This window comes from Hetaerina americana, unplaced genomic scaffold, assembly GCF_022747635.1.
Source record: "Hetaerina americana unplaced genomic scaffold, ioHetAmer1.1.p SCAF_9, whole genome shotgun sequence".
Lineage (NCBI taxonomy): Eukaryota > Metazoa > Arthropoda > Insecta > Odonata > Calopterygidae > Hetaerina > Hetaerina americana.
The window spans coordinates 1399292-1426631 of record NW_027287538.1 but is presented as its reverse complement, the minus strand read 5'-3'; the positions used below and the strand labels follow the sequence as shown (position 1 = coordinate 1426631).

General features: G+C 43.4%; 1 protein-coding gene across 2 annotated transcripts in view; it reads right to left on the bottom strand.

Annotated features, from left to right (window-relative positions):
• Positions 1-1687: 1687 nt before the first annotated feature.
• Positions 1688-27340, bottom strand: part of LOC139698689 (uncharacterized) — a 201912-nt gene continuing 176259 nt past the window's right edge. The window contains exons 4-6 of one of the 2 annotated variants that reach the window (XM_071597565.1): positions 12441-12521; positions 3434-3595; positions 1688-2505 (exon numbers count right to left, since the gene is read on the bottom strand). In XM_071597565.1, coding sequence (XP_071453666.1) covers positions 2486-2505; positions 3434-3595; positions 12441-12521 — 263 coding nt within the window. In that variant the 3' untranslated portion in view covers positions 1688-2485. The remainder of the gene's footprint in view (positions 2506-3433; positions 3596-12440; positions 12522-27340) is intronic. The other variant, XM_071597564.1, reaches the window with a different exon arrangement.

Below are 27340 nucleotides of genomic sequence, written 5' to 3'. Positions count from 1 at the left end.
AAATCTGTGGAAAAGTACGAGTCTTTCTTTCTTTTTTAGTAATGGATACTAATGGGGAAGGCTACGAGAAACCACCTCAATTATCATTCCCAAGATTAACATGATGGACTATACAGAGATTTTGAGTCCTGGCAACTACGGGGCTCGGCCCAGTCGGCCGTGTGTCTTGCCCGGCAGAGAAGGAGGCAAGGCTTCCGCGGTCGTCATCCCACGAAACCCTTGCAAGGGAAAACCAGCAGCAGAAGGACAGAAGACGCAGGAGAAGAAGACCAAATTAGTTAGAATAGGGACGTGGAATGTTAGGACAATGATGAGGACAGGGAAATTGGAGAATATTAAGAGAGGGATGGAAAGGGAAAATATAGATATTTTAGGTCTATGCGAGGTGAGATGGAAGGATAGCGGGGATTACTGGAGTGATCAGTATAGAATAATAAACAGCTGCGGGGACGAGACCCAACGAGGGGTCGCCATAGTATTAAATAAAGAGGTAGGAAGAAGCGTAGTCAACATAGAACAGGTAACGGATAGATTATTACTAGTAGAGATAATAGCGGAACTGACGGACTTGGTGGCGCCAGGAGAAAGGGTTGTATCTGTTGTAGTAATTTTCAGAAGTATTCGACTAGGGACGAAGAGTACATTGGGCCTTGTGGGAGGACTTCATCATTGAGTATTTATTTCCGAGAACTCGTGTTTGATGAAAGAATCTTGTAAGATGTGAATATTTTTCTGGATGGAATGATTTTTGTTAAAAATGCGACGGCCGCGGACGAAGAGATTAAAAGGCGTGAAGGGTAAGGTGTTCGATGGCTAACAGCCGTATCGCGAAACTGTCATGAACCAGACTTTATCCTTTCGGGGATTACCTAGTTTCAACTTTTATAGGTTTTCTCAGTCGTTGATTATCCGTCCATAAAATGTTGGAACATTTCAGCCCGTGACTCCCTTTTTCCACATCTATGCACACGACGGGTGCATGTGCACGTGAAACGAGTATTCCTCTTTTATTGCGAACCGACATCGCAGAGCCTTTTATATATGATAAATAACAAAATTACGATTTTCAGTTAACTTCAAAGCAGTTTCAATTGTATTAAATTTACAATGTTTTACTCTGCGGGTTTTTTGGGAAAGTGTAGTCGTTTAGACCGGGTTAGTGGCAATAAGAAATATGCCGAGGTATGCAGCATTGTTGGACGACATGAATCGACTAGGGTTTTAGAGCTGCGGGCCCTAGTATCCACTTCGTTTTGGATATAGATGACAGAGCTATTAACTCTAACTCATAGCGTTTCAGTCGGCGTCTGTTTTAATGCCCCAGGCACAAGCATTCACTCATGGTCGACCTCCCACGGGAGCACAATCCGATTCGAGGGATGCCATCCGAGACGAAAGCGCGGGGATTGGTTGATTGGGGTGCATTAGGCTCAATATTCCATTTTCAATCGCAATTTGTTAGGACTGAATAATTGATATCTGCAAAAATACATGTCCTCGCTCAGTGCGCACCAGCCGTGGAAAAATCTCACGGGGTGGCGTACAAGGTAACCTCTGTTATTTAGAGTTCTTCAGGATAAAAGCAGGTTTACCTATGATCACGAGTAATGTGTCCGATAAAAAAACTTTTACTTTTTTTGATATTTGGGAAAGATTCTCACCATTCATTTGCGAAAGAAGAACTCAATGATACTTAAACTGTTTTATTTTCATACAATATTGAGCACTTACACGGCATTTTTTACATAAGACAAGCAATGCCACAGAGATCGTATAAAAGATTACCAAAGTAAGGCATAAATATTCTTTGATGATGACACTATGTACATGCACTCTACTAATAAATAATGAAAATTAAATGGATTCCGAATTCAGATAAAATTAAAACTTACACAAGTGATAGGGCAAATCATTTCTCTCGATTTCATGGAATGTTCTCACCAGATGAGGCAGTTGTTGGAGCTTAACGCATAAATCAGTTTTCTTGTGAGGTGCATTCAAACAATAATAACGAACGTCCTTTGCAAAGGAGCGACACTTATTTTCAATGCATCTATGACGCCTGGGCAAACGGAAAGGACCCAACGAGGAGTGAAAAGGTTCCCTGCGGTGAAGGCGTGGATTCGATACAAAACAATAATAGTGATAGGAAGGAACGCCCTGAGTCGCGGCGGCGCGGGCAATGACTAGAGCCACCGCTCCCTGACAGTCGGCGCCGGAGGAATGAGGGTCGGCATTCGGGGAATGAGGGCCGGCGGCGGAGAGGAGACGGCGCACCGCCTCACGGGGGCGAGGTTCGGCCCCTCGTCCCGCCCCCGGTCACGACACCACGTGACACCTCGACGCGAGGATGGCGGAGGAGAACAGCACCGCGAGCCGCCAGGTGCGCCCCACCGGCCCGATGACCAGCGACCCGCTTGCGGACGACCGGTGGAACATGGCGCTCGTCTCGTTGCTGGGCACGAAATCGTTGCAATAGGGCTGGTCACAGCAGGACACGCATTGCTGGAAAGAGGAAGGAAAGCCCTTGGTGCTCACGTCAGCTTATTTCCTTGTCACCTCTTTAATAATTTTCCTCTTTAGAATACCAAATTATTGGCTAACCAATTGAATCAAATTGACTAGTTTCCCAGGCGTAATATAGTGGGGTTCGAACTTAATGAAGAACGAACAGCAGCAATTTTCCACTAGATAAGATTTGAATCTCGTCTAGTGGAGTCAATTATATTATCTGGTGGATTTAAGTCATAATCTAGTGCTTCTAGGACATTCATTTAAAGATTTAAATCTTATCTAGTGGAACATTGCTACTATCCGTTCTTTGTTAACCGATGTAATGAACCACTCTACCCTTTGCGTAATAAATCATGGAGTATCCTTGGAAAATCATTTGCGAAGTAAGCATGAACATCGCGAGTCCTTCACCATTATTCATTCTGATTCTCATCGACATAGGGAGTTAAATTAATGCCAAGCTGTGATTTTAATATTGCTTAGTAACTAAGAGAACATCCTTATATTTTAATACAATTTCATCATTGTTTCCAGGATCAATTAGCATCCATGCTTTTATTATTTTCCTCCTATAAAACAATAGGGTACAAATTTGTTTTATTTAACAATTTTCAAACAATCTTTGGAATTTCCCCGAGCACATAAGAATACTCGAAGCAGAAAATGCATCGAGTGTATCAGATGCGAATCGCTTGAATTGATTACTAATTCTTTACGAACATTCGTTCACAGGCTGCCATTTGAGAGGACTAATCCGAGGGTATTAAAGCTCGGAATGCATAGTCTTTGAAAGCACGGATGCAACTATTCATGAAATTCTGGCGTCGCGAAGGGCGACACCTAAAGAAAGGCCCCTCAAAGGGTCAGCCGTGTGGTCCAGCCGCCAAGAGGAGGCTTCCTCCGGCCAATCACCGCTCACCGTCTGCCCATCCAGGGTGGCGCACCCCGTCGAATCCCCCGTGCACTCGTCCAGGTAGGCGCACCGCTTGTTCACCAACACGCTGCGATCCAGCTCCAGGCCGTCCATCACGTGGAGAGTCAGGCAGTAGTCCCTCCCTGTCAACAAAACAACGATGGACCCCTGATTTGTGGCGCCGGGGAAGGTGTGTGTTTTCATCGCCCCCCCCCCCCGGCTCTTAGGGGATGATGGGACGAACGCCCCTGAAAATGCGCGGCCCCTTTGTGACCGCTCTGTGTTTACGGATGGCGCGACATCGCTCATGGAACGCGAATGCTCCGGGGTAATGTTCCTTTGGGTTTTGTGGCAACTAATGCTTCGTTCACGGTCGCTGGGTTTGACCTTGACGCGTCGAATCGCTGTCCTATTTGCCTCAGAATAACTTCTTAGTCGTACAATGAAAGTATGTGCAATGGTGGTTTCATTTCACTTTCTCCCCAGTAGGGAGAATCCTCGTAATTCTTCACGAAACAAATAATTAAGTACAAATGATTGCATAAAATGAGTACACAGTGTTCTTGTTAAAAATGTTTTCAGTGATAAACGTTCTTATTCGTCAACATGAGTTGAACCAGTGCTATAATTAGTGTATCAATGTGTCTGATTGAAAATGCTGAAATTATCTACTTTCGTTACTTATTATTGGTAGTAAACCGTCTACGTAGGTTTTGGATGGACAGGGGCTTAGGTTTCTTAGCTTTGTCCAAGATGCAAAAACTTGACAACCAACAAAGCAATAAACTGCTTCAATTCCACGTACTTCTTTCCCTTCTTCCTTCCATCTCTATCCCCTATTCCTACCTTTTCCACGCTTGCCCAGCACTCTCCCCTCTATTACAGTCTCCATCCCTATCCCCTATTCCTGCCCTTTCCACGCTTGCCCAGCACTCTCCCCTCTATCTCAGTCTCCATCGCCTATCAAAATAATATGCATCCACCTTTCCTTTGGATTTCTCCCACAATCCCCTCTCCTCCCCCACCACGCCTCCTTTGATTTCCTTCCTGCCGTTTCTTTTAGTACCTCTTCCACCCGACTCCCCGCACCTAGCCCTCGAAGAATGTCTACTCCACGCCTGTTATCTTAATCCAATGGTCAAAGCCAGCACTTTGATACGAAGCATTCTGCTTGGTCCATCCTGTCTTTTACCAAACTGGCTGACTTCATTTGACTATCCAAAACACTTCTAAGATGAGCTAACTGTCAAATCTGCTTGAGTTTTTGTCCTTCGACTCGACCGTTTAACTTGCCCTTACTATTTCACATACATTTCGTCACCTTTCCATTATTTGAATTGATATAAGTTTGAAGGACATAGCTTTCTATTGAATAAATCTACATTTTCAATGGAATGGCGAGAGAGAGAGAGGGATTTGTTTCAGCCTTCTTGATTGAAGGGGCTCGTTGGGTAGCACACTGGCCATCACACCTGCCCGTGAGCGGGTTACGCCTTCGGTAATGGCGCCCGGCGCGAGAGGGAGCCTCAGAGAGTGGCGATCCAGGGTGAGCCGATTAGAGCGCCCCGAACACTTGATACGATTTGTGGTATTGGATCGGCTGACGGAGATCCACCCACCCACCGAATGCGCAAAAGTCTTCTTGGCGCAATAAGACGTGTTCCAACTCGTTTAGATCAGAGAGGACGTCTTCGATGGGAATCTCATATATGTATAACGGGCGACGGAATGTAAATCACTTGCCAGTCGCGAGTGCAGCCACCGTGAGCACCGAATTCAATCAATGCCTTAATTTTTTCGCCGTTGGATTTGCTTCGTAAGTGAAATTCTAAGGTAATCCCCCGATTGAGCACACGACTTTTCAATGTTGCCTTTCAGTTGCCACACTCGAAAACGAGTCGTGGCGGAAAATCGGGTGACGGGGGATGTTAGGTCACCACCCGTAAAAGAGAATAAAACTACAGGCAAAACCAAATCATGTTACCTCTGCACAAATATTAGCTTGACCATGCACTCAATAAATTTGAATCGAACGAAATCGCGGGAACGCTTCGGATTTCAACCTATGCTGCTCCTCGGTGACCTTTGAATTTTAGCGTAGGCTTAAATTTAATTGCCTAATGCAGTGGAAGCTTGTAAACGGAATATTAGTGGAATAAAGATGATAATTTACGAGATGTGCTCGACATAGGTACATTGCCGAGTGTGAGGTATTAACCAGGAGGAGGATATTCTGGGAAATAATCACATTATGGATCGAGAATTGGACCAGCCTCAGGAGGAAGGGATTCCAAATCTTTCGCCGTAAACATTGTCCTGAAGACTCTTGCGAAACAATCAAATTTGGCGGCAATTTTGAACAAGCCATTTGGTGAGCGTATGCACGCAAGCGACGCTTCTTGACCCTCCCGTTTGGGTCTCATCTGCACTTTGTCCCCTCCTCGCTATCTCAACGGACACAGCTCAAGTGAATCGAATAATCCAGTCCCCAGGGGTCTTATCACGCTTCCGAGAAAGTTCCTTCCCTTCGGGTATCGAATCAGCGGGAAATAAGGAGATGCATCACCGAGGTCCGAGGGTGTGGTGTGTACTCGCACCACGCCCTCGGACCGGCTCATCTTGCTTGGGCCGCGGGGGAGCCAAGCAAAAGAGCCCCGCTCGCCCCCGCGCCGACAGACTCAACCACAGCTCCGCCCCCTTGCCCCCCCCCCCCAGAGCACCCCTGTCGCTTCCGCTACCACCTTCTCTCGACCGCCCATTACCAGCCCCCCTCCCAGAATTCTGCCAGATTCGGCGGAAGGCTCCCGGCTTCGTGGACTATGGTCCACGAGGTCCCCCGTTCTCTTTCCTTTCGGACTTTGGCGCAGACCTCTTGATTTTCCGCTGGAAAATGATAGTTTTGCCAAGTGGGCCCAGCCCAGGTCCCTCCACTCTAATATACTCCAAACAATTCGATGGCCACAAAAGATGTCGGAGAATATGTAGAGCAACTGGCAATTGATCGCTGGGAGCGCTCTTTTCAATTTACGACTGCACTACAAATATCAATTCAGGAAAAGTAACTTTGAGTGGTCAAATAAGTTATCTCAGTGCTTCAAATGGATCCTTTGACAAAATAAAATCTAAAAAGGTCGAAAGGATTAGCATAAACTATCCCAGATGGTTATAAACTGTACTGAAAACGTAGTAAAAGGTTACCAGGTTACTAGTCAATCAATCTCAAAATCATGCCGACTACTTAATGACTTAAACTTCCGTCCCCAGAAAATTCACACTTTCTCAAACCATTTTATGGAAACTTTGCACAATAAAACTGATGATGGCATTTTTCAGGTTGTGATTTTCCATGAGGATACTAAAAATTCAGATTTGACCTCGATGAATAGAGGGTCTTCATCCTCATGGACCAGCAGATGAAAGAAAAACACTGCAATTTATTAAAGTTTAAGAAGCCTTTACAACAATTGATTTAAAGAGTACAAGCACTTGTTTTTATCAACGAAAATGTGGCTTTCATTGGGAATAAGCTCAACCGAATAGCGCATGGTTCCCGGCCGTCAACGATTTGCAGACGTGAGAGGAGAGACGCGCAGTTCAACAGAGACCACCGCCGTCCGACGCACACGTTGGAGTCCACATTTGCAATTGAATAAGTAGATATTCGCTCGCTTTCGTTACATTTCGCCCTCTTTGAAAGCATAGCATTCTACCCATACCGTTTGTTCTGACCTTGGAATTACATTTCGTATTCTTACATCGATCGCCCGTCTCGTGCGAGGGAAGAGCGAGCAGCCGCCCCTGTCTCTCACGGTGTTTTCCTCTCTTATTTTATTATCCAAGCGGTCTAATCTACCGATGTGATTTGGTGCCATGATGATTCTACCTTTGGTGTCACACCACACTTCAGGTGTCCTCTACCTTTCCGAAGGTCAAAGGCACGGCTATTCTTCTCGCGAATCATGGGACCCTCGCCTAAATCCTCCAGCATTACCCGTCACGCCAGCCCTCTCCTCCTAGCAATTTTTAACTAATCCAACGCATTTTCTCTGAATGATTTCCAATTCTTACATTTAATTACCATTTCCTCGATTGGCTTCTTCCACTGGTCGCGAATTCCAAATGTGGTCTAACTTTATTGAAATCACATATCTCTCTCTCTCTCTCACTTCTTCACTTCATTTTTCAACAATCCGTGCAATAAAACTTATCATCAAACACAATGTTAGCATAAAATATATCGGGAATGGTTTCGAAAATATAGATTTACTTCAGATATTCCTACATTCCCTCGAAATTCTTCGAAGTACATCCCCTGAGGGTCGCCACACTTCAGTGGCGACGCTCCATTTTCTCATTGCTTTGGACCGCTTCCCTCCAGCCCCTCCGCATCCACAATCCTCCATCTCCCGAAAACCAATGCATGGCAAGGGGCGGTAGGGCACCAGGCATGCATTAAAAATATTACTTCATGCACGTATTCCTGTGTTTATTAGTTCCTATGCAACTACACTCGTGCATATGCGCTCACGAATGGCTACATGTATCATGTAATAGTTTTCAACTAAATCATAATACTTTTTGCCATTCTGAAAATATATTCGGCTGCTTGGGTTTGATTTTGTTATAATTACTCGTCTACATCGTTAGCCACAAGCCGCCCAGAGGGCAAGTGGCAGGGAGTGTTATCAACCTGCAGTAACTACGAAAATACCTGTGGATAAAGAGTACGAAGTTGAGGACTCGCATCTGGGTCCATCGACCGTCGCTTTTTCGTTATTCGGGTTTGTTATTGATGTGATCACGAATCGTGCGAGGGGGGGAAGGGTCCCTAAATCTATCGGTGCCGCAGTCTTACTCCCCTTTCTTACCCCGAAGGTGCAAACTGTCCGATGTAATGAGGGGCCTTGATGATTTCTTCGAAGTTGTAAGTTCTAATGGGTGTAATTGATGTTTCAGGCGTGACTTTGCGGTATCGAGCCATGTTACGAAGCGACCCACTTTTCGAAGTCGATCGTATGACGTTGACCGTCGAAACCAGAGTCACCTCTAAATAAAATACTGCGAGATCACAATAATGGCTTTTCTTTTTTAATATGGATCGCGTGCCCTCTAATTTTCTCATTGTCGTCTTCTCGCCTTCGACCCTTCGTGCTCGGAGGGCTTGGAGTTCCTCCTCTACACGCTGTAATATCGCTTTCCTATCTTAGCATTTCTCCAAATCCTTCTCTTCATCTTCTCCAATTTCTTCATCAAGCCCTTCTTCGAGGAGTCCCTAACACTTGCGGCGTCTTTCAGCCGTGGACTCACTACACCGCTAAGCACACCTCTCCCATACTTCTCATTACACTTGCCCGCAACTCGTCCAATGAATCCATGTTTCTTCAAGGTCACTCGCCTCTTGATGGGAATATTTTAAAGCGACGCCCTTACTTGCTCCGGATGTCGCATTTCAACTTGAACAATTCCTTGCCTGGTTTTGAGTTTTCCATTTCCACGCCAATTTATTAATTATTGCGTCTCTTTTTAAGATTAAATTATACATTGAATTGCATATTTTTTAGCAATCATATGGCCGCTTGTTACTTAACCAGCCACGACTAGAGGGTGCGGTATGGGGATATTTCACATTAGGCACGTCACGTCAAAATAAGGCGTGACTTAATTGTGGATTATCAAAACATCTACACCCGCAAAATAACCCTTAGCCTCCGCAAGGGCGTGTGGCGGGGGGTGGGGTTGATACGTCACCACCAGTATAATCAGGTGCGACTATGTGCAAAACGATCATATTGCATGCTTATGCACATCCAAAAAAGACGAATACATTCATTCAAAACCTATGCTAACTTATACACGTGCAAATATATCCACAACCAACAAATATTCACAATGAAATGCACCTCCGAATGAACAACGGTGTCTACGCAGCATTTAATCTTGTCCTTGCTTTTTACTCGATTTTTTCACTATTTCCATGATGAGTTTAGTTTATTATAATTCGAGATTGACGGGGAAAGAACGACTATTTGGAAACGTCGGTAGTGAAATCTATCAGTATCTATCGGTATCAATCTATCTATCATAAGATAATATCTTTGTGGTCTAATCTTCCGAAATACTTGTGGTGTCGGGCGATAATAATTCCTTATAGAGTGTCATTGCTAAACTCGTTTGTTCTGAACCTTTATACAAGTCATCGGCCTCGCTTGTTCTCTTCGCATCTCAAGTGCCTCCCAGCCTAATTACCCTTAAAGGTCTGTCACACTCGTCCTCTTATTGTATGTTATTTTTCACGAATCTCGTGGATTTTCTCTGGACTTAATTTAATAATTTTTGCCAATTTTTTTCTCAAGGATCCAAAATACTTGCGGCATTTTCCAAATGAGTTCTAAACTAGAGCCAAATAACACATCTTTTTAACATTATCATTAAATTTCCCCACCACCCGTTTAATGAAGCTGAGTTTCTTCAAAGCACATCTGCATAGTGTCCTGATATGTGCTACCCACGAAAGGCGTGGTGTTAGAACTACCACCAAATATTTAACTTGTTCGGCCGTAGTTAGCACTGAACCCTCTATTTCATAGCTTACGTCCTGTTCGCCACTTAATTTAGTTCCGAAATTTCAAAACTGCGCATTTGTTTAAATTAAGCATTAATGCCCTTTCCTTGCACCAATCCGCGATATGTCTAAATCTCTTACAGAGTAACTCAAGATCTGATGGGCCCCTTATTTCCCTGTTAACTGCCGTGTCGTCTGCAAATAGTTCAAGGTTTGACTGACGTGTGCGCTTAAGTGATTAATGTATATTAAGAATAGAAAAGTAATCCTCTTAAACATCCCTGGGGCACGCCTGAAGTTACATCAATATCCATTGAGCACAACCCATCGATGTCTACTCTTTTTTACGATATAACAAAAAGCTTCTACCTCCATATTTCACTTTCTGATTTGATACCAAAGTATTTAAGTTGGTGCATTAGGTTGCTATGAGAGATTTAATCGAAGGATTTTTGGGAATCCCAAAAGACTGCGTTGACTTGAGTATGAATTGTGCATAAAATTATATGATATAATATAACATTATAAAATATAAATATTGCAAAGGAAACACTTGGTTTTTCCACATAAAATATTTGGAAAAACCAAGTGTTTCCTTTGCAATATGTATCGTTTCCACAAAGTGACGCCTGAAGCTATCTCCTTTAAAATATAAATAATTAAAGTACTAATACACAGTAGCTACGTACACTGCTGTATTGGAAAACTGCTGTAAGTGGAAAAAATTCTACTGCTTATGCGAAACGAAACTCTAACAATAAATACAGTAAAACAATGGGGCAAAAATATAATGAAAACATATTAGTATTAATGCTACTAAAAATTATATAAAATACTTTTTCTCCTCATATCGCGGTCATTTTCAGGCATTTCTCATTGCTTCTTTTTTGTGGGCAAACGACATCTTAAATCTGTAGTGCCTACGCTTGTCCACTGATTTCATTTTCATGCTCTCTCTTTGCGTAATATGGCGTTGTTAATAACCCATTTATATCTTCATCTAAAAATATCTGCCTACAATAAATGCAAGATATTTGATTTACATCGAATAGTTAACCTTTCGGGTTAACTATACGGTATAATTACGCCCCCCTCGCCCCCCCCCGGACCTCCCTCCCCCCCTCCCGCGAGCTTCGGGCTCCGCCGACAGTCGGCAGCCCTTGGCCCCGCCCACTTTGACCTCCCAATGGGTTGGAGAGGCGCGGAAGGAAGGCCACTCAGCATTTGCCGACGGACCTGGCCCATGGATTGGTGGCGGAGGCTAGCATAAGTTGCGCGATGAACACAATGCAATTGCGTGTGTATAACAGCTCCCGCCCAACGCCCTTGCGGGGAATTGAATAGATGTAACGAAACCGATTAAAACGCGTGGCCACAAATAGCGCGGGTCCCCTGCCTACATTCCTCGTTTCGTCCCGGGATTGCCGGGCGCGAAAATCCCAAACGAGAATCGCACCTGTTGACGTTTGCTCTTACCGCTGCGTTTGTGTCGCGGCAATGGCGCCCACACGGAAATGCGGGGAAATATTTCGTCAGTTTGGTCTTCATTGTGGTTATTGTTGGGAATTTGGCGTGCTTGCGGCGGACGGAACTGAAACAGATTCGATTGACGGATGTGGGAACAGAATTGTGGCATTAAATTATATCTGATATCCCTTTGGTAGACATATGTCAAGGTTTGCATTTGATAGTGGATGTAGAGTGCGATGGATGGGTACTAAGCTACAACGAGGCATTGCCACGCTGCATAGAGCAATCACTCCATGCTGCTAATGACGTGGTGCTCTCTTTTATATGCGGGAGGATGAGGCCGATGAATTCTAAGAAAAGAACGGTCGTTTGCTGCTTTTATTTCTATCATTAAGATCGTTATAAGTTAATAAATTAAGTAACCCTACGTTCTCAGTAAACAATATATCAGCGAAAGTTTCTTCATTGGCAAGCATTTACTATCCTTTAATAAAAGCAATGATATATTATTACCTTAGAAAAAAACCAGCTATCATTTCTTACTTTGGCTCTTATGGCGAAATCACTTATCTTTCTGAAGGCAGAACGTACGTATGCTGAAAAATATTTTTTATTCTTTACTCAGAGTATTATATCCACCGGCATTTATTTGTAAGTGGGTTGCGCGTTGTATTTCAAAAGCGAATTCTTCAATCAAGAAGAAGTTTATTTCATGATGAAAATCTTTAGATTCAGCACAAATAGTAGTGGCCTCGTGTATATCTTTCTATGCTTAACGTCTTGAGTGGCCTGTGTTCTCCTAGGATCCCGATAAGATTTGGGTTTGGGTCAGTGAGAAAACCACAAAAGGGCAATCGCCAACGCCAATGCGCGGAGCAGGACTCGAGTCCATGATGTTTGCATTAGCAGTTTCCCATATAGTAATACTAATGGTGGGAATTGGATCCAAGGAAACGCTGAAGAGGCTGCTGCAGGACTCACCTTGAGGGCACGGCCTGTCGATGGCGTAGCGGTTGCACTCCTCGTTATTGGACACATTCATGCAGGTGTAGCACGTGATCCCTGGAAAGAAATCGGAAAGAGCCAATGAAATCCTCCCGGGGAGATATGGCACCCGAAATACCACATAGCTTGGGTGGGGCTGCAGGTGCCCAGAGTGCCTTCCCCGGGAATCGAACCCAGGCCCATCCGGTCAGCCGTCCAACGTTCTACCCCCTGGAATACCGCAACCCACACACACCCACGCATACCAACATACACACACACACATATACCTGTATATATATATATATATATATATATATATATATATATATATATTATTGTTAGGTAATCTATCGGTTAAGGTAAGATCTTGGATTGGATGGACATAATTACTAAATACATAATTTGTGACCCGTAGGAAAACACAACATCCTACTCTACATCAGGTCCCTCTTCATCTCTGAGTACTTACTTCCTCCCTTCATCCCGTCCAACATCCCTATCCTGTTCCTTCCCTTTCCTCTTTCGCCTAACATTCTCCCCTTAATTACAGTCTTCAACATCCCACTGCCGTCAATACCCGCTTCATCCACTTTTCCTGCCTCCATAGGATTTCTCCCAACAAACCCCTCTCTTGGCCCACCATACCAAGTACTTCCTCATTTGATTTCTTCTCTGTCCATTTCGCCTTCTACATTCTTCTCCAAACCCACATTTCAAAAGCCTCCAGTCTACGTTTATCGCCCTGCTTCAATGACCGCGTTTCCGCGCCGTAAATAGCTACGCTCAATATCAAAGTTTTAACGAGTCTTTTCTTAATATCCTTACTCAACGTCCCTGTCATCAACTCCCTCCTCCTTGTGAAAGCCTCTTTACCCAATGCAATTCTTCTCCTTACGTCCCTACTACTTTGACCGTGTTGGTCCAAAACACTACCGAGATACGTAAACTGCCTACCTGCTCTAGTTTTTGCCCTCCTATTTTAATATTTAGCTTAGCACTTTTCTTTCTAGAAAATCGCATTACCTTTGTTTTATTATTATTGATTCTCATCCGATACCTGTCACACTGAATTTCCAATTCACTTAGCAATGCTTGCAACCCCTTTGCTGACTAACAAACTAAACTTGGCCATCTACAAACCTAATTGATTTCACGATTTCCCCACCCACTTTCATTCTAAGGCAGGGTTGCCCATTATCACCGGCAACCCTGCCTTGTATCCATATCGTTGTATATATATATATATACATAATATAGAAACACAAAAAAAGAGAACACTCACACGTATTTTCATGATACGAGGGTCATCCGGAAAGTAGTACCCGTTCGTGCCGCATGAAGTGCTGACGACGCGAGTAGCCGCTGGACGAGGTCAGATAGCTTCAGTGGCTTGTCTGCCTTCTCTGAGCCAAGTTGCGTGACGCTAGCATTGCCTGTGTTGTTTCTGTGATTGTTTACAATGTTTAAAAAAATTGAGAACGCCGCCAGTTGTGAAGTGAGGGCAGTGATTAAATTCCTCAATGCAAGAAACGTTCGCCCATGTGATATTCATCGCCAATTAAAGGAGGTGTATGGAGACAATGTAATGGACGAGTCGTCTGTTCGGCGGTGGTGTCGCAACTTCAACATGGGGAGGGGGAACACACACGACGATGAGCGTTCGGGGAGACCGTCTGTCATTACAGACCAACTGGTGAGCTCAGTTGACGAATTCGTGAGGAACGATCGGCGCGTCACAATTGATGACATCTGTGAGCATTTTCCCAATGATTCTCGAACAATTGTTCATGAAATTGTTAAACACCATCTGCATTATGCAAAAATTTGTGCAAGATGGGTCCCTCGCGTATCTCAATGAGCTGGCGGCGAAGGACTATGCAGCAGGAATACAGAAACTTGTCACACGTTATGACAAATGCCTTAATTTGCTTGGAGATTATGTTGAGAAGTAGTTTAAAGTATCCTCTTTCAAATAAAATTTTTTATGTTTGTTAATATTTACTTTTGTGTCTTTATTTCACGAACGGGTACTACTTTCCGGATGACCCTCGTATTTCGACGGAAACAATCCGTCTTCCTCTGAAGATATAGAAGTAATGACTGCTGGAATTGTTGAGGTGAGGGGTGCGAGAGAAAGGGAAGGGGGCCAGGGGAAGGGGAGAACGGGAGGCGAAGGAGGGGTGAAAGGAATGGTTGGGGAGAGGAAAGGGAGAGGGAAGGGGTGGAAGTAACAATTTTAGGCCACTCCCATCAGTTAACGACATTGAGGCCCGAATGCTGATAGGCCATACAGATGTAAATAAATGCCAATTCAAGGGTTTTTAATTCTATAGGGTTATCGGATGTGGGAAAGGACGCTAGGACGGAAACATTGTAACACTGGTTGAAGGGGGTATTATGATGGGAAGCATGTTTAGGGATGGGGAGACCCGCGGACGGGGAGGAGGGATTGCACGAGGCGCGGTGGTTATTAATCCTAATGTTAAGCGGTGTGGAACATTGGCCTATGTAAAAGGAAGGGCAGAGTTTACAAGTAAGAAGATAGACAACATTCTTGGAAGTGCAAGAGGAATAGGGGAAGGGCGGGAGAGAATTAAATGGTGGGATGGAGTGGGATGGAGTGGGATGGAGTGGTGAAAATAGGGCAGGTTTTGCATCTTGCTCGATGACATGGAGTGGGTATGGCTCTGGGGGTGTGAGGGGATTTTGAGAGTGGCCTGGTGGATTTGAGGATATCTGCTAGGTTGGCGGGACGTTTGAAGGTGACAGAGGGGCAATTGGGAAGAAGGTTGGAGGAAGTGTTGTGATTTTTGAGGATGGGGAATAGGTCTTTGAGGATGAATTTGAGAGACTGAATGCCTGGGAAGTAGGTAGTATAGATTGAGAGAGGCTGGGAGTCTGTGGTTGACGCAGACTTGGGGGTGTAGGGATGTTTAAGTATTTTTTTATGGAGGAGAGAATCAGGGTATCCTCGTTGGAGGAGGGAGTGGTGAAGGTTGTTAAGGTATTTGTTAAGGGATTCGGGATGGTTGCAAATGCGGTGACCGCGGATAGAAAGAGAGTAAGGGAGGGAGCGCTTGGTATGGGAGGGGTGACAACTGCTGTAATGAAGGTATTGCTGCTTATTAGTAGGTTTGGTGTGAACAGAGGTAAGGAATTTGTTGTTGCTGAGGGAAATATTAACATCGAGGAAGGTAATCTGAGAGGATGAAATGGTCGAGGTGAAAGACAAAGATGAGGAATCATTGAGTTGGGAGATGAAGGAATTGAGGGAATCTATGCTGTGTGGCCATAGTAGAAAGATGTCGTCAATGTATCGGAGCCACAGGAGAGGTTGCAGAGGATAGTTGGAAAGGAAATTCTCTTCCAGGACACCGAGGTGGAGGTTTGCATATGAAGGGCTGAATCTGCTATATATATATATATATATATATATATATATATATATATATATATATATATATATATATATATACACACATATACATATATATACATATACATATATATATATATATATAAATATACATATATATATATATATATTTTTTTTAATAGTTATATACAGCGGCGGGGACGAGAGCCAACGAGGGTTTGCAATAGTATTAAAAGAAGAGGTAGGAAGAAGCGTAGTCAACATAGGGCAAGTAACAGATAGATTATAACCTTTAAAGATAAAAGCAGAACCGACGAACTTGGTTATTATTCAGGCATACATGCCACCGAGTACCCATTAGCATGAAGAGGTCGATAGGATATACGATCAGTTAGAGGACATAATCGCCTGTGTTCCCGCAGGGAAACATTTGATAGTGATGGGGGATTGGAGTGCGACGGTAGGCGAAGGAAGAGATGGCGATTAGTTGGGGGACTACGGTTTAGGGACGAGGAATGAACGCGGGGAGAAAGCAGTTGAGTTCTGCAAGAGACAGGGGTTAGTCATCACCAAAACTTGGTTTAGACAGCATAAAAGACGCAGGTATACATGGAAAATGCCATATGACTCAGAGAAGTATCATCTATATTATTTTCTGGTAAGAAACAGGCTTAGGAACAGTGTGATGAATTCGTACAGATTGCCAGGAGTGGATGCGGACTCTGCCCACAGTTTAGTTGTTATGAAATGTAGTGTCCGTTTCAAAAATATAAGCCAGGGGTGGCGGGTTAGAAAATGGAATATACGTAGAAGCATTAAATGGATTGAAAATGAAGGAATACCAACAAGCTGTAGAGGCAATCATGGAGGATGGTATAGAGCGTAGTACTATCGAAGAAAAATGAAAAAGTATCAAGAAAGTGTTATTGAAAGCCGCAAAAGAAACTTTTGTAACGGTTAACGCGAAAAGGACGAGGAACCATGAATCACGGATTAGATGATTACAAAGATGGAAGAACGGAGAAAATAGAATAATGTAAATACAGAGTTAGGTAAAATGAAGAACAAAGAATTAAACAATGAATTCAGGCGGGCAACAAATAATGTAAAAGAAGCATGGTGGAAGACGCAGTGCAAGGATATGGAAGTCTGCAGAGAAAGGGTGAAATTGCTGCGCTGTACAGCAAGGTTAAATCACTATTGGGAAGAGAGAAAGGAAGATCTAGGGTTACAGTTAGAGATAAGGCGGCAAAGATAATAGTTGACACGGGAAAGATCCAAGAGAGATGGCAGGAATACATAGAAGAAGTGTATAGTAAAGATCTTCGAACAACAAAGTTAGACATAGGAAAGGACCATGATGTAGAGGACGATAGCTTATGTCCAGGCATGCTCGGTGATGAGATAGAAAGGGCATTATGAAAGATGAAACTAAATAAGGCGTTGGGGTCGGCTAACATTCCTGCCGAAATAATGAAATATTTAAGATATTATGGGAGGAATAGGCTATATGGGCTGATTCGTAATATCAATGAGGAATGAATCGGACTGGAACATTCAATGAGATCAGTGTTAGTTCCTATTCCGAAAAAGGTAAAGATTATATCACGTGAGGACTCTAGGATAAAATTTTTGATTTCCCACGCAGTTAAAGTGGTTCTCAGGATCATAAACAAAAGGATATATAGTAGGGCAAATGATTACTTAGGGGATGACCAGTTTTGGTATAGGAAGGGGAGAAGTACGTGTGTTGCCATTGCAGTAATGAGATTATTAATAGAGAAGAATATAGAATACAACCAGGAGGTATTTGCCTGTTTCGTAGATTTCGAAAAGAGTTTGATAGAGTGAATTGGGAAAAACTAATGAGTATTTTGAAGAAAATAGGAAGACAAGCAAGAGGTGTAAGGCAGGGTTGCCCATTATCACCGTTGCTGTTAAACCTGTATGAAGAGGAAATGATTAAAGAGGCATGGGAAGAACTGGAGGTAGGAATGAAAGTGGGCCGGGAATTCGTAAAATCAGTTAGGTTTGCTGATGACCAAGGTTTAGTTTGTCAGTCAGCCAAGGGGTTGCAAGCATTGCTGAGTGCATTGGAAATTCAGTGCGACAGGTATGGGATGAGAGTCAATAATAATAAAACAAAGGTGAAGCGATTTTTTAGAAAGAAAAAGCCTAAATTAAATATTAAAATAGGAGGGCAAAAACCAGGGCTGGTGGAACAGTTTACGTATCTGGGAAATGTTTTGGTCAATGTAGTAGGGGCGTAAGGAGAAAAACTGCGCTAGGCAAAGAGTCTTTCACAAGAAGGTGGGAGTTGATGGCAGGGTCGTTTAGTATGGATATTAGGAAAACACTCGTAAAAACTTTCATTTGGAGCGTACGGTGCGGAAACTTGGTCATTGCAGCAGGAGGATAGACGCAGACGAAGTTTTTGAAATTTCGGTGTGGAGAAGAATGGAGAAGCTGAAATGGACCGAGAGGAAAACGAATGAGGAAATACTTGGTTGTGAGAAATCTAATGGAGGCAGGAAAATTGGATGAAGGTGTTATTTACCGGCTGTGGGATGTTGAAGACTGTAATATATGGAAGAATGTTAGGCAAACAAGGAAAGGGAAGGAAAAGGATAGGGGTGTTGGACGGAATGAAGGGAGGAAGGAAGTACTCAGAGCTGAAGAGGGACCTGATATAGATGGTATGGGATAGGATGCTGGATTTTGTGTTTTGTTAGGAGTCACAAAATATTTATTAGTAGCTGTGTCCATCCAAAAACCTACCTTAAGCGGTAGATTACCTAATTATATATATATATATAAATATATATATATATATATATATATATATATACATACATACATATATATATAATGGGCTGACACAATATAACACAAATAGAAAAGAATAGACACATTTAAAAGAACACTCACACGGTAAATTGTTCGAGCTTTCGGCCCTCTCAGAGGCCTTCTTCAAGAGAGACCGAAAATATGCTATTGCTGGAGAGAGGGGAAAGAGCTATGGGCGTGGAGGGGAGGTGTGGATGGAATGCTGGGAGGGAAATTAAATATGGCGGTTAAGGATGGGAATTTTAAAGGAACGGAAGGATAGTATGTAGGCGGATTCACGAGTTCTCACCTCTATGTTGGTGGCTGAATCAGGTAGGGATTCTAGGATGCTGAGGGAAAAACACTGGTCGAATGAAAGGTTGTGGGAATTGGCGTGTGAAGGGATAGGAAGAGAAGAGAGTGAGGCAGAATTGCAGGAGTACCGGTGATTATTCATTCGGATGGATAAGGGGGTAATGCATTCACCTATGTAGAAGGAAGTGCAATGTTTGCATGATAAAAGAGAAATAATATTTCTTTTTTGAGAGGCAATTAGCGTGGGAACGAGGTGAGGGGGCTATGAGGGGATGTAGGGAGAGGGAAGTGGGCATAATAAGAGGACAGGTTTTACATCGGGGGCGGTTGAAAGTTGGGGAAATATTGGGAAATTTGGTACGGGGGGGCGCCAAAGGGTTGGTGGATCTCAGAAGGTTTTTGAGATTGGCGGGTCGTCTGTATGCGATAGATGGGCATTGGGGTAGTAAGGATGAGGTCGCGTCATTGTCATGTAAAATTGGAAACAGTTCTTTAAGGAGGGTTTTCAGGCTGTGTGATCCGGGGTAATAGGTGGTGCAAAGGTTGAGTCCTGCGTCAGATGTGGGCTTGTTATTGTGTGGTGTGTGTGGTCGGGTGGAACGGTGGATTTTATTTCGTAGCAGCTTTTCTGGGTAACCACGTTTGAGGAGTGCAAGATGTAGATTGTCAAGGTATTTGTTGAGAGTGGCTGTGGTGTTGCAAATTCGGTGTCCGCGGATAGAGAGAGAGTTAGGAATCGAGCGTTTCGTGTGTTGAGGATGACAGCTTGTGTGGTGTAGGTATTGCTGATGGTTAGTGGCTTTGATGTGTACTGAAGTAGTGAATTTGTTGTTTTGAAGTGAGATGTCTGTGTCAAGAAAGGTGATGGTGGAGTCTGAAATGGAAGAGGTGAATTTAACAGTGAAAGATGAATTTACGGCGGATAAGAAATTGTTGAGAGAATCAGAGCCATGTGTCCAGAGAATAAAAATATCGTCTATGTAGCGGACCCAGAAAAGAGGTTGAAAGGGTTGCTGTGACAGGAAAGTCTCTTCGAGATGGCCCATGAAGAGATTGGCGTATGATGGTGCCATCCTCGTTCCCATCGCTGTGCCTTTTGTCTGTAGGTAAAAACAATTTTGGAAAGTGAATGCATTTTTTGTTAGGACGAAAGTGGCAAGATTGAGGAGAAATTCCGTTGAGGGGCGCTGGGGTAGGGGGCGTAGAGAGAGATAATGCCGGAGGGAGGATAAACCTTCCGCATGGGGAATAGAAGTGTAAAGTGAGGTAACGTCGATGGTGGCCATAAGTAGGTTGGGTGTGGAGGGAATAGAGACGGAATTTAGACGGTCGAGGAAGTAGTACGTGTCTTTCGTGAAGGAGGGCAAGGAGAGTAGAAGTGGTTGTAGGTGGTGGTCAAGGAATGCGGAGATTCTTTCGGTGGGAGAATTGTAACTGGAAACTATAGGACGACAGGGGATGTTGGGTTTGTGTATTTTTGGGAGGAGATAAAACTGGGGTGTTCTGGGGTTTGGGGGTGAAAGTAGGGATATGTATTGGGAGGTGAGGCCTTCTTCTGGTCCGGAGTGGAGGAGAAAAGACCGAATTCCATATATATATATATATATATATATATATATATATATATATATATATATACTCATATATACAGAAACATATATAAGGAAAAGGGATAGGAACACGTATAAAGGACGAACACAATAGAGGTGGGGAAGGCGGAATCGAACGGATCACAAGAGTAAAAATATCTCCTCAACCGGGACTCGAACACCGGATCTTTCCACTTGCCGGGCGGATGCTCTTAACCACTTGAGCTATCGAGGATATGTAATTTACCCTGAGATATATTTTTACTCTTGTGATCCGTTCGATTCCGCCTTCCCCACCTCTATTGTGTTCGTCCTTTATACGTGTTCCTATCCCTTTTCCTTATATATGTTTCTGTATATATGAGTATTTATTCGCCGTTTGGCGGGATTTCGTGTTTGAATGTGTATTTGGCCAATGTGGCTCATCTCTTTCTTCTGGCTATGCGTGCCACGAAACGCACTGTTCTTTTCCTGTATGATGTTGAATGAATTCTAACCACTGTCCTTTCCTCTTGTGTATTGTCTATTTCTCCTTTGGTGGGTGAAACAGCCCCCTGACGCCATCTCTTGGCTAAAGAATCGGGGCGCTTGGCGACATATAAGACCCACGGATCTCAGGGGAAATTACATATCCTCGATAGCTCAAGTGGATAAGAGCATCCGCCCGGCAAGTGGAAAGATCCGGTGTTCGAGTCCCGGTTGAGGAGATATTTTTACTCTTGTGATCCGTTCGATTCCGCCTTCCCCACCTCTATTGTGTTCGTCCTTTATACGTGTTCCTATCCCTTTTCCTTATATATGTTTCTGTATATATGAGTATTTATTCGCCGTTTGGCGGGATTTCGTGTTTGAATGTGTGTATATATATATATATATATATATATATATATATATATATATATATATATATATATATATATATTTCGATACGACTCAGCCTATAACTGCAGAAGAGCTATTAAAAAATCGTAATAGTTTTATTTTATTGTACCGTTGATTTTAATAACCGTTGGTTTTTTGGATTCATCTCAGCCTAGAATCGCAGGATAACCATTAAAATATCTTAGAAGTATCGTATTTTCGTTTGCGAAGATATTTGCTATATTGTATTCAGTTCAGCCCAAGGATATTATAAGAGAATAACCACTATAATATCATAAAAAATATCATATCGTAATATCGTATTGCTTCAGCGAGGAAAAATCAATGTCGGAAGCAAGGGAACGTGGTTCCTGGTCATCCGGATGTGTATGTTCAACTGATTCATTTAACATATTTTGCCTAATATGCAGCAGTTAATTGGTGAGGTTAGGAATACCGCGCCAGATTGAGGAATGAACGACGCGTTTAATCGAGAATTGGAACGTTAAAATGAATATGATCGACATGAATTTGACCAATCAGTTCCAACGAAAGGAAGAATATGATATCAATGAAGGCAATTGATGATGGAGCAGGTGGCTTATTTTTCTTGGATACCTCTGGTAGAAATTATTTAACTCTTTGTACTTCCTTTTTCCTAACACTGTGTTTTCTTCCATTTCCCTCTCTCGTCATTCTTTGTAATCATCTCACCCGTGTTCCATAGTATCCTTGTCCTTTTTTTATTAAGGGTCCCTATATAATGTAAATATAAAATGCCCGTGTGTATGGTCGTGAAGCAATGAAGACGAGATAGCTGGGACCGTAAACATGATTGGCACTAGGTTTTAACTGGGGGGGGAGAGTTAAACAAATTTAAACGTTAGGGGAAGAATAAGGAACCGCCAGTAGGTCATTTGGGTGTGTTTAAGAAACAGTGACCCACGCATGCCTGAATTACAACCAAAAAAAGGCCAAATGTATAATAAAAAATAAAACAAACCTCCAACCACTCGATCACTAGGGTGTGGTAAGGTTTCACATTCACTCTCGTGAATCGTATTCACAAACATACTCAGCGTTTACAAGGATTCCTCCTATGCCAGTGACCCGTCAATCACACAGACGAATGAAGATATATCAAGTGCGTCTCATGTTTTGAGTTTAACCCTCAATCTGTTGCTCTGAAACTAGCAAAATAGCATGCACTTTGCACGTCTTTGCTTTGGGATATCAGTGAATGTTTTTCCCTTTTTCTAGTTCTTTAAAAACATCCTTCCTCTCCATTTGAGAGATAGTTGAGGTCCATAGTTGGAGGAACTCCTTTAGTAGAGCACCAAGCACATGTAATAGTTTCGCTAAACTGTGGCAGGATCATCTGAACCGACTAGTCTTTAATAGAGCTCAGATGATGATACAGACTGGCGAAACTAGTCGACAGCAATAAAGTCTTTCCTGTGGAAGCGCAAAGTCCTTTTGATTCTCAATTCGTGCTTTATCCGCATATCTTTATGGTGGATCGCAAAGTTTTTACGTAGATGATACAGCATATTTTTTAATTTGGTGGCAATGCTTTCGAAACATTCCCAAACAAACGAAAACTATGGTTCAAAATAATATTGATGCCAGTGCATTAACATTTTTATTGAAAATTCGCGCCCAATGCTAGAAGTTATCTGGAGCCAATAATGTGAGAATGCTTTAAAAGCATGTTTACAGTATGGAGTGTACAAAGATGCCCGTGCAGTCCAAATTCTTAGGTATTAGTGCCATAACTGAAGATATTTTATTTATTTTAAGCCCTGTAAATCACCGCCCGGGTTTGTGGCAGGTGCTGAATACACACCAGTCTCTTTTGACCCGAATTACCCCCACCGCGGTGGGATAATATTATTATTATGATCCCTTATCGTTCGTAGTAAAAATGACTCTTTTACTCTTCTGTTTTACACCTAATCTCTCGAATTTTATTGAGATGGCCTCTCCTACTATAGTACGGGCTAATGTAATGCATTTTCAACATCATCACTGCTAAAGAGACATCCTTCCAATGTAAGTGTACATTTGATCTGTAATTTAACCTCCACTCCATTAAGTGACCCAAAGCCTAGCTCCTCTTGTATTTTGCATGCGCTACTAAGGTTATCATAACAACGTTTCAGAAATCTTGATCCTCTACGCTGCACGCCATCCATTCCGGCAATAAATCTAACTTCATTAGGGTTCCATTAATTGTAGCAGCCACATCATTATTCATTTCAGTCTGATTTTTCCTTGTCTTTCCATGGTTATTGCTGCGGTGCCAGAGAACCGCTATGGCGGTGGCACGGTGAGGAAATAAACACAGCGTCTTTATAAATTAACGAAAACAATTTTCAGGGGTAAGTGGGTAAAGCGACTCCCTCGCTCTCTTCGCCGCTAAAATCAGAGATTCGTCCGTCGTCCAGAGTGCCCGTCTCACCGCGGTCGCCAACGCGAATCACAAAGCCAAGGCCCCCCATGATTGCAGCAGAAACCCCAGCTTGATGAGGGCCCCAAGGAGAGGGGGTGGCTCTGGACTCCCAATTCCCTCGTGACCCCCTCTCTGAAAGGGAATGATTGGCATTTGTGAGACTGAAGGGACGCACTGGGCGTGATTCACTTCGCTGACGGAGAATCCGCCCCCCTTTTTCCGTCCTCTATTCACGACAGCCCTGGAATGCTTGCACTTGGTCTATATTTACATGATTATGGCGAATGGCAGGGGGTGACCACGCGCTAGACATTCCCTGTCAAAATAATGCGCTGCCAAAAGATCACGAAGAACTTCTGCAATTCAAACGATAAGAATAATTAACGCAAACAGCTTGAAATGCACCCAAGGGTACCACCGTGAGTTTTAAGTATTGCTCTAAGCATGCGAGGTGAACTTTTGGCTAAGGTTGCAAGGAATTAAAGAGTTAGATAAAACAATGGCTGTCAATGCCTGCTTTGTTTTAAGATTTATCTTCTGGAGTACTTCAAGCAGAGATCACTCCTCGTACGTCACATTCTGCATCTGCCCTCCTTTTTATTGTTAATGTGTTTTATTTAAGCAATCTCACCCATCGCCCGGTGACGATGGACACATTTAGCATCATCGCAAAAGATACTTTAAACAAATATACATGCAAGAGATTTTGTCTCCAACTTAATTTTTTCTTGCCTTTTTTTAGATATTTATTTAGATATTTTAGTACCCTTCAAGCCACCGCTAGAATGTGGCTGAAACGGCAGGAGGTGAATGCACACCAGACTAATTTTGACCCACATATTTTTAACCCTATCGCGGTCGGAAAATGTCATTCTTATCCCTACTCGTTCATGTAAAAAATGACATCTTAAATGTATCTGTTCTACACATTTAATCTCTAAATTTATTGACATGATTTCCCCTACCTGAGTACGATGGGGGTCATAATATAATGTCAACAGTAATGCTAAAGAAATATCCTTCCAATTTTACCTAGCTGTAATATTTTACTTCGTATGGGATCGTAGATTTTCGCGGCGTTCAGATGAAAGACTCTCCATTCTCGGGATCCCACCGCGTAGGTTGTTTTTCTGACAACCATTTCGCCCGTGTTTCAACGAGCGTCTTCAGGTCGAAGTGCCGGGACGTGTTTTGGCCGCGTTTATGTTTCGCCTCTCCCTCCCTGCTCTGTGATTGGTCGGGGATTTCCCGCCAAATCCTTTTCCAGGCTCCTGATAGGCGCCGTGCTCATGCGGAAGTTGCCACGTATTTATGGTATCGATGTAGGGTATCTATGCCACGATACCCTACATCGCCGGCACAAGTGAGAAGATATCTCGGGTACTGTGAAAGCACAATATTGCCACGAGATACAACTGCCTCACCAAGGTATCCAATCTACTTCCACGACCAGAAGATAGAATTCCCAAGGAATTGCACGAGGGAGTCTATCAGGTACCGTTCTCATGCGGAAGTTCGTACATAGGCGAGACATGCCGAGCAGTGAAAACACGCCTAAAAGAGCACGAAAGGGCTACTAGGAACAAGCAGTTCACTCTATCGGCCATTGCTGAACACGCTTGGAGCGGACCTGGCCATATAATCAAATTTGACAAGACTAAGATAATATCCAAAGAGAGAAGATATTATCCCAGGCTAATAAGAGAATCGATCGAGATACTAAAAGAAAAAGATAACTTTAACAGAGAAGATGGCTACCGCCTATCACGAGCCTGGAAAAGGATTTGGCGGGAAACCCCCGACCAATCACAGAGCAGGGAGGGAGAGACGAAACATAAACGCGGCCAAAACACGTCCCGGCACTTCGACCTGAAGACGCTCGTTGAAACACGGGCGAAACGGTTGCCAGAAAAAAAACCTACGCGGTGACATCCCGAGAATGGAGAGTCTTTTATTTTACTTCATCATCATCAGTATTTAAATGCTAAGATTGGTTTACTGCGGCCCTTCATTCTTCCGTATTTAGGGTTAATTCCCTCCCCCTCTGAAAGGTTCCCTGTTTTACGTCCTTAATTTGCCCTATGTTTGACCCTTGGCCTTCCTCGCGGAATCTTCCCATCTATTTTTCCTTCTATTATATTCCAATTCTATCAATCCTCAAATCTACCTCAAAGTATGTCCAATCCATTTATTTCTTCTTTGCCGTAGAGCTCTCCATATGGCCCTTTAAATGCTCTTTCTGCTGTCCTGCTCTTCTATATACAAGGTGTGATAAAAAAGGACTGATTTTATAACTTGTTTATTTCGACGGATACAGCTTAATCGAACTTGTAGTACATGCCTTGGCTGACGACATCCTTTACCAACGTTTCCTCCAGCTCTCGAACCCTGCCTGGTGAGCCACCTTAGGGATCCCATTCAGGTCCGCCGTACAATTAGTTTAAATGTCCCCAGTAGAGTCGAATCGACGTCCTTTCAAGGTTAATTTTAACTTCGGAAACAAAAAAAGTCTGATGAAGACACGTCTAGAGAGTAAGGTGGCTGCGGGATCACGGAAGTTTCGGTTCTGGCGAAAAACTATATAACGATCAGCGCCGTATGAGCCGGCGCGTTATCGTGGTGGAAAAGCCATGTATTGTTTCTCCACATCTCCAGCCTCTTTCGGTTCACGACGACCCTCAGCCTCTGGATAACCTTTTAGTAGAACTCGTTGTTGACGGGTTGACCTTGAGGGACGTATTCGAAATGAATCAGCCCTTGCCAATCGAAGTAATACACCAGCACGACTTTCAGATTGGACCGAGACATGCGAGCTTTCTTTGGTCGCGGAGAATGAGGACCTTTCCACTGAGAAGACCGGGCCTTTTTCTAAACATCATAACCGTAAACCCAGGTCGTCGTCACCGGTTACGATGGTTTTAAGAAGCTCTGGGTCGGCTTTGGCTCGATCCAGGATTTCCTGACAAATGTCCACACGTTTTTGCCTCTGTTCATCAGTCAGCACCCGCGGGACGACTTTTGATGCGACGCGCGTCATGCCCAAAATACCAGTCAAAATTGTCTGACAGGATCCAAAACTAACGTTCACTTCCTCAGCTATCTCCTTAACAGTTAAACGGCGATTTTCCCGCACCAAATCGTTCACCAATTTGACATGGTTGGGGTCTGTCAAAAATTGAAGGCTGCCCCGTTCGCGAATCTTCATCTGTCGAGGTTCTACCCAGTTTAAAACGACTGTACCACTCAAAACACTGACTTCGACTCATAGCTTCATTAACAAAGGCTTGCTGAATCATTTCAAATGTCACTTGTCACTAGCACTTTTGACATGCTTGAATTTCACGCACACACGCTGTTCCTCTAGCTCCTTCATTGCTGCAGTTGCACGCGGCGACGAACAGGTTAAGACACGTACCGCTACTGCTGCGTAACCACTGGACGTAAACAAACGGGACACCTCTCGTTTTTAGTTGTC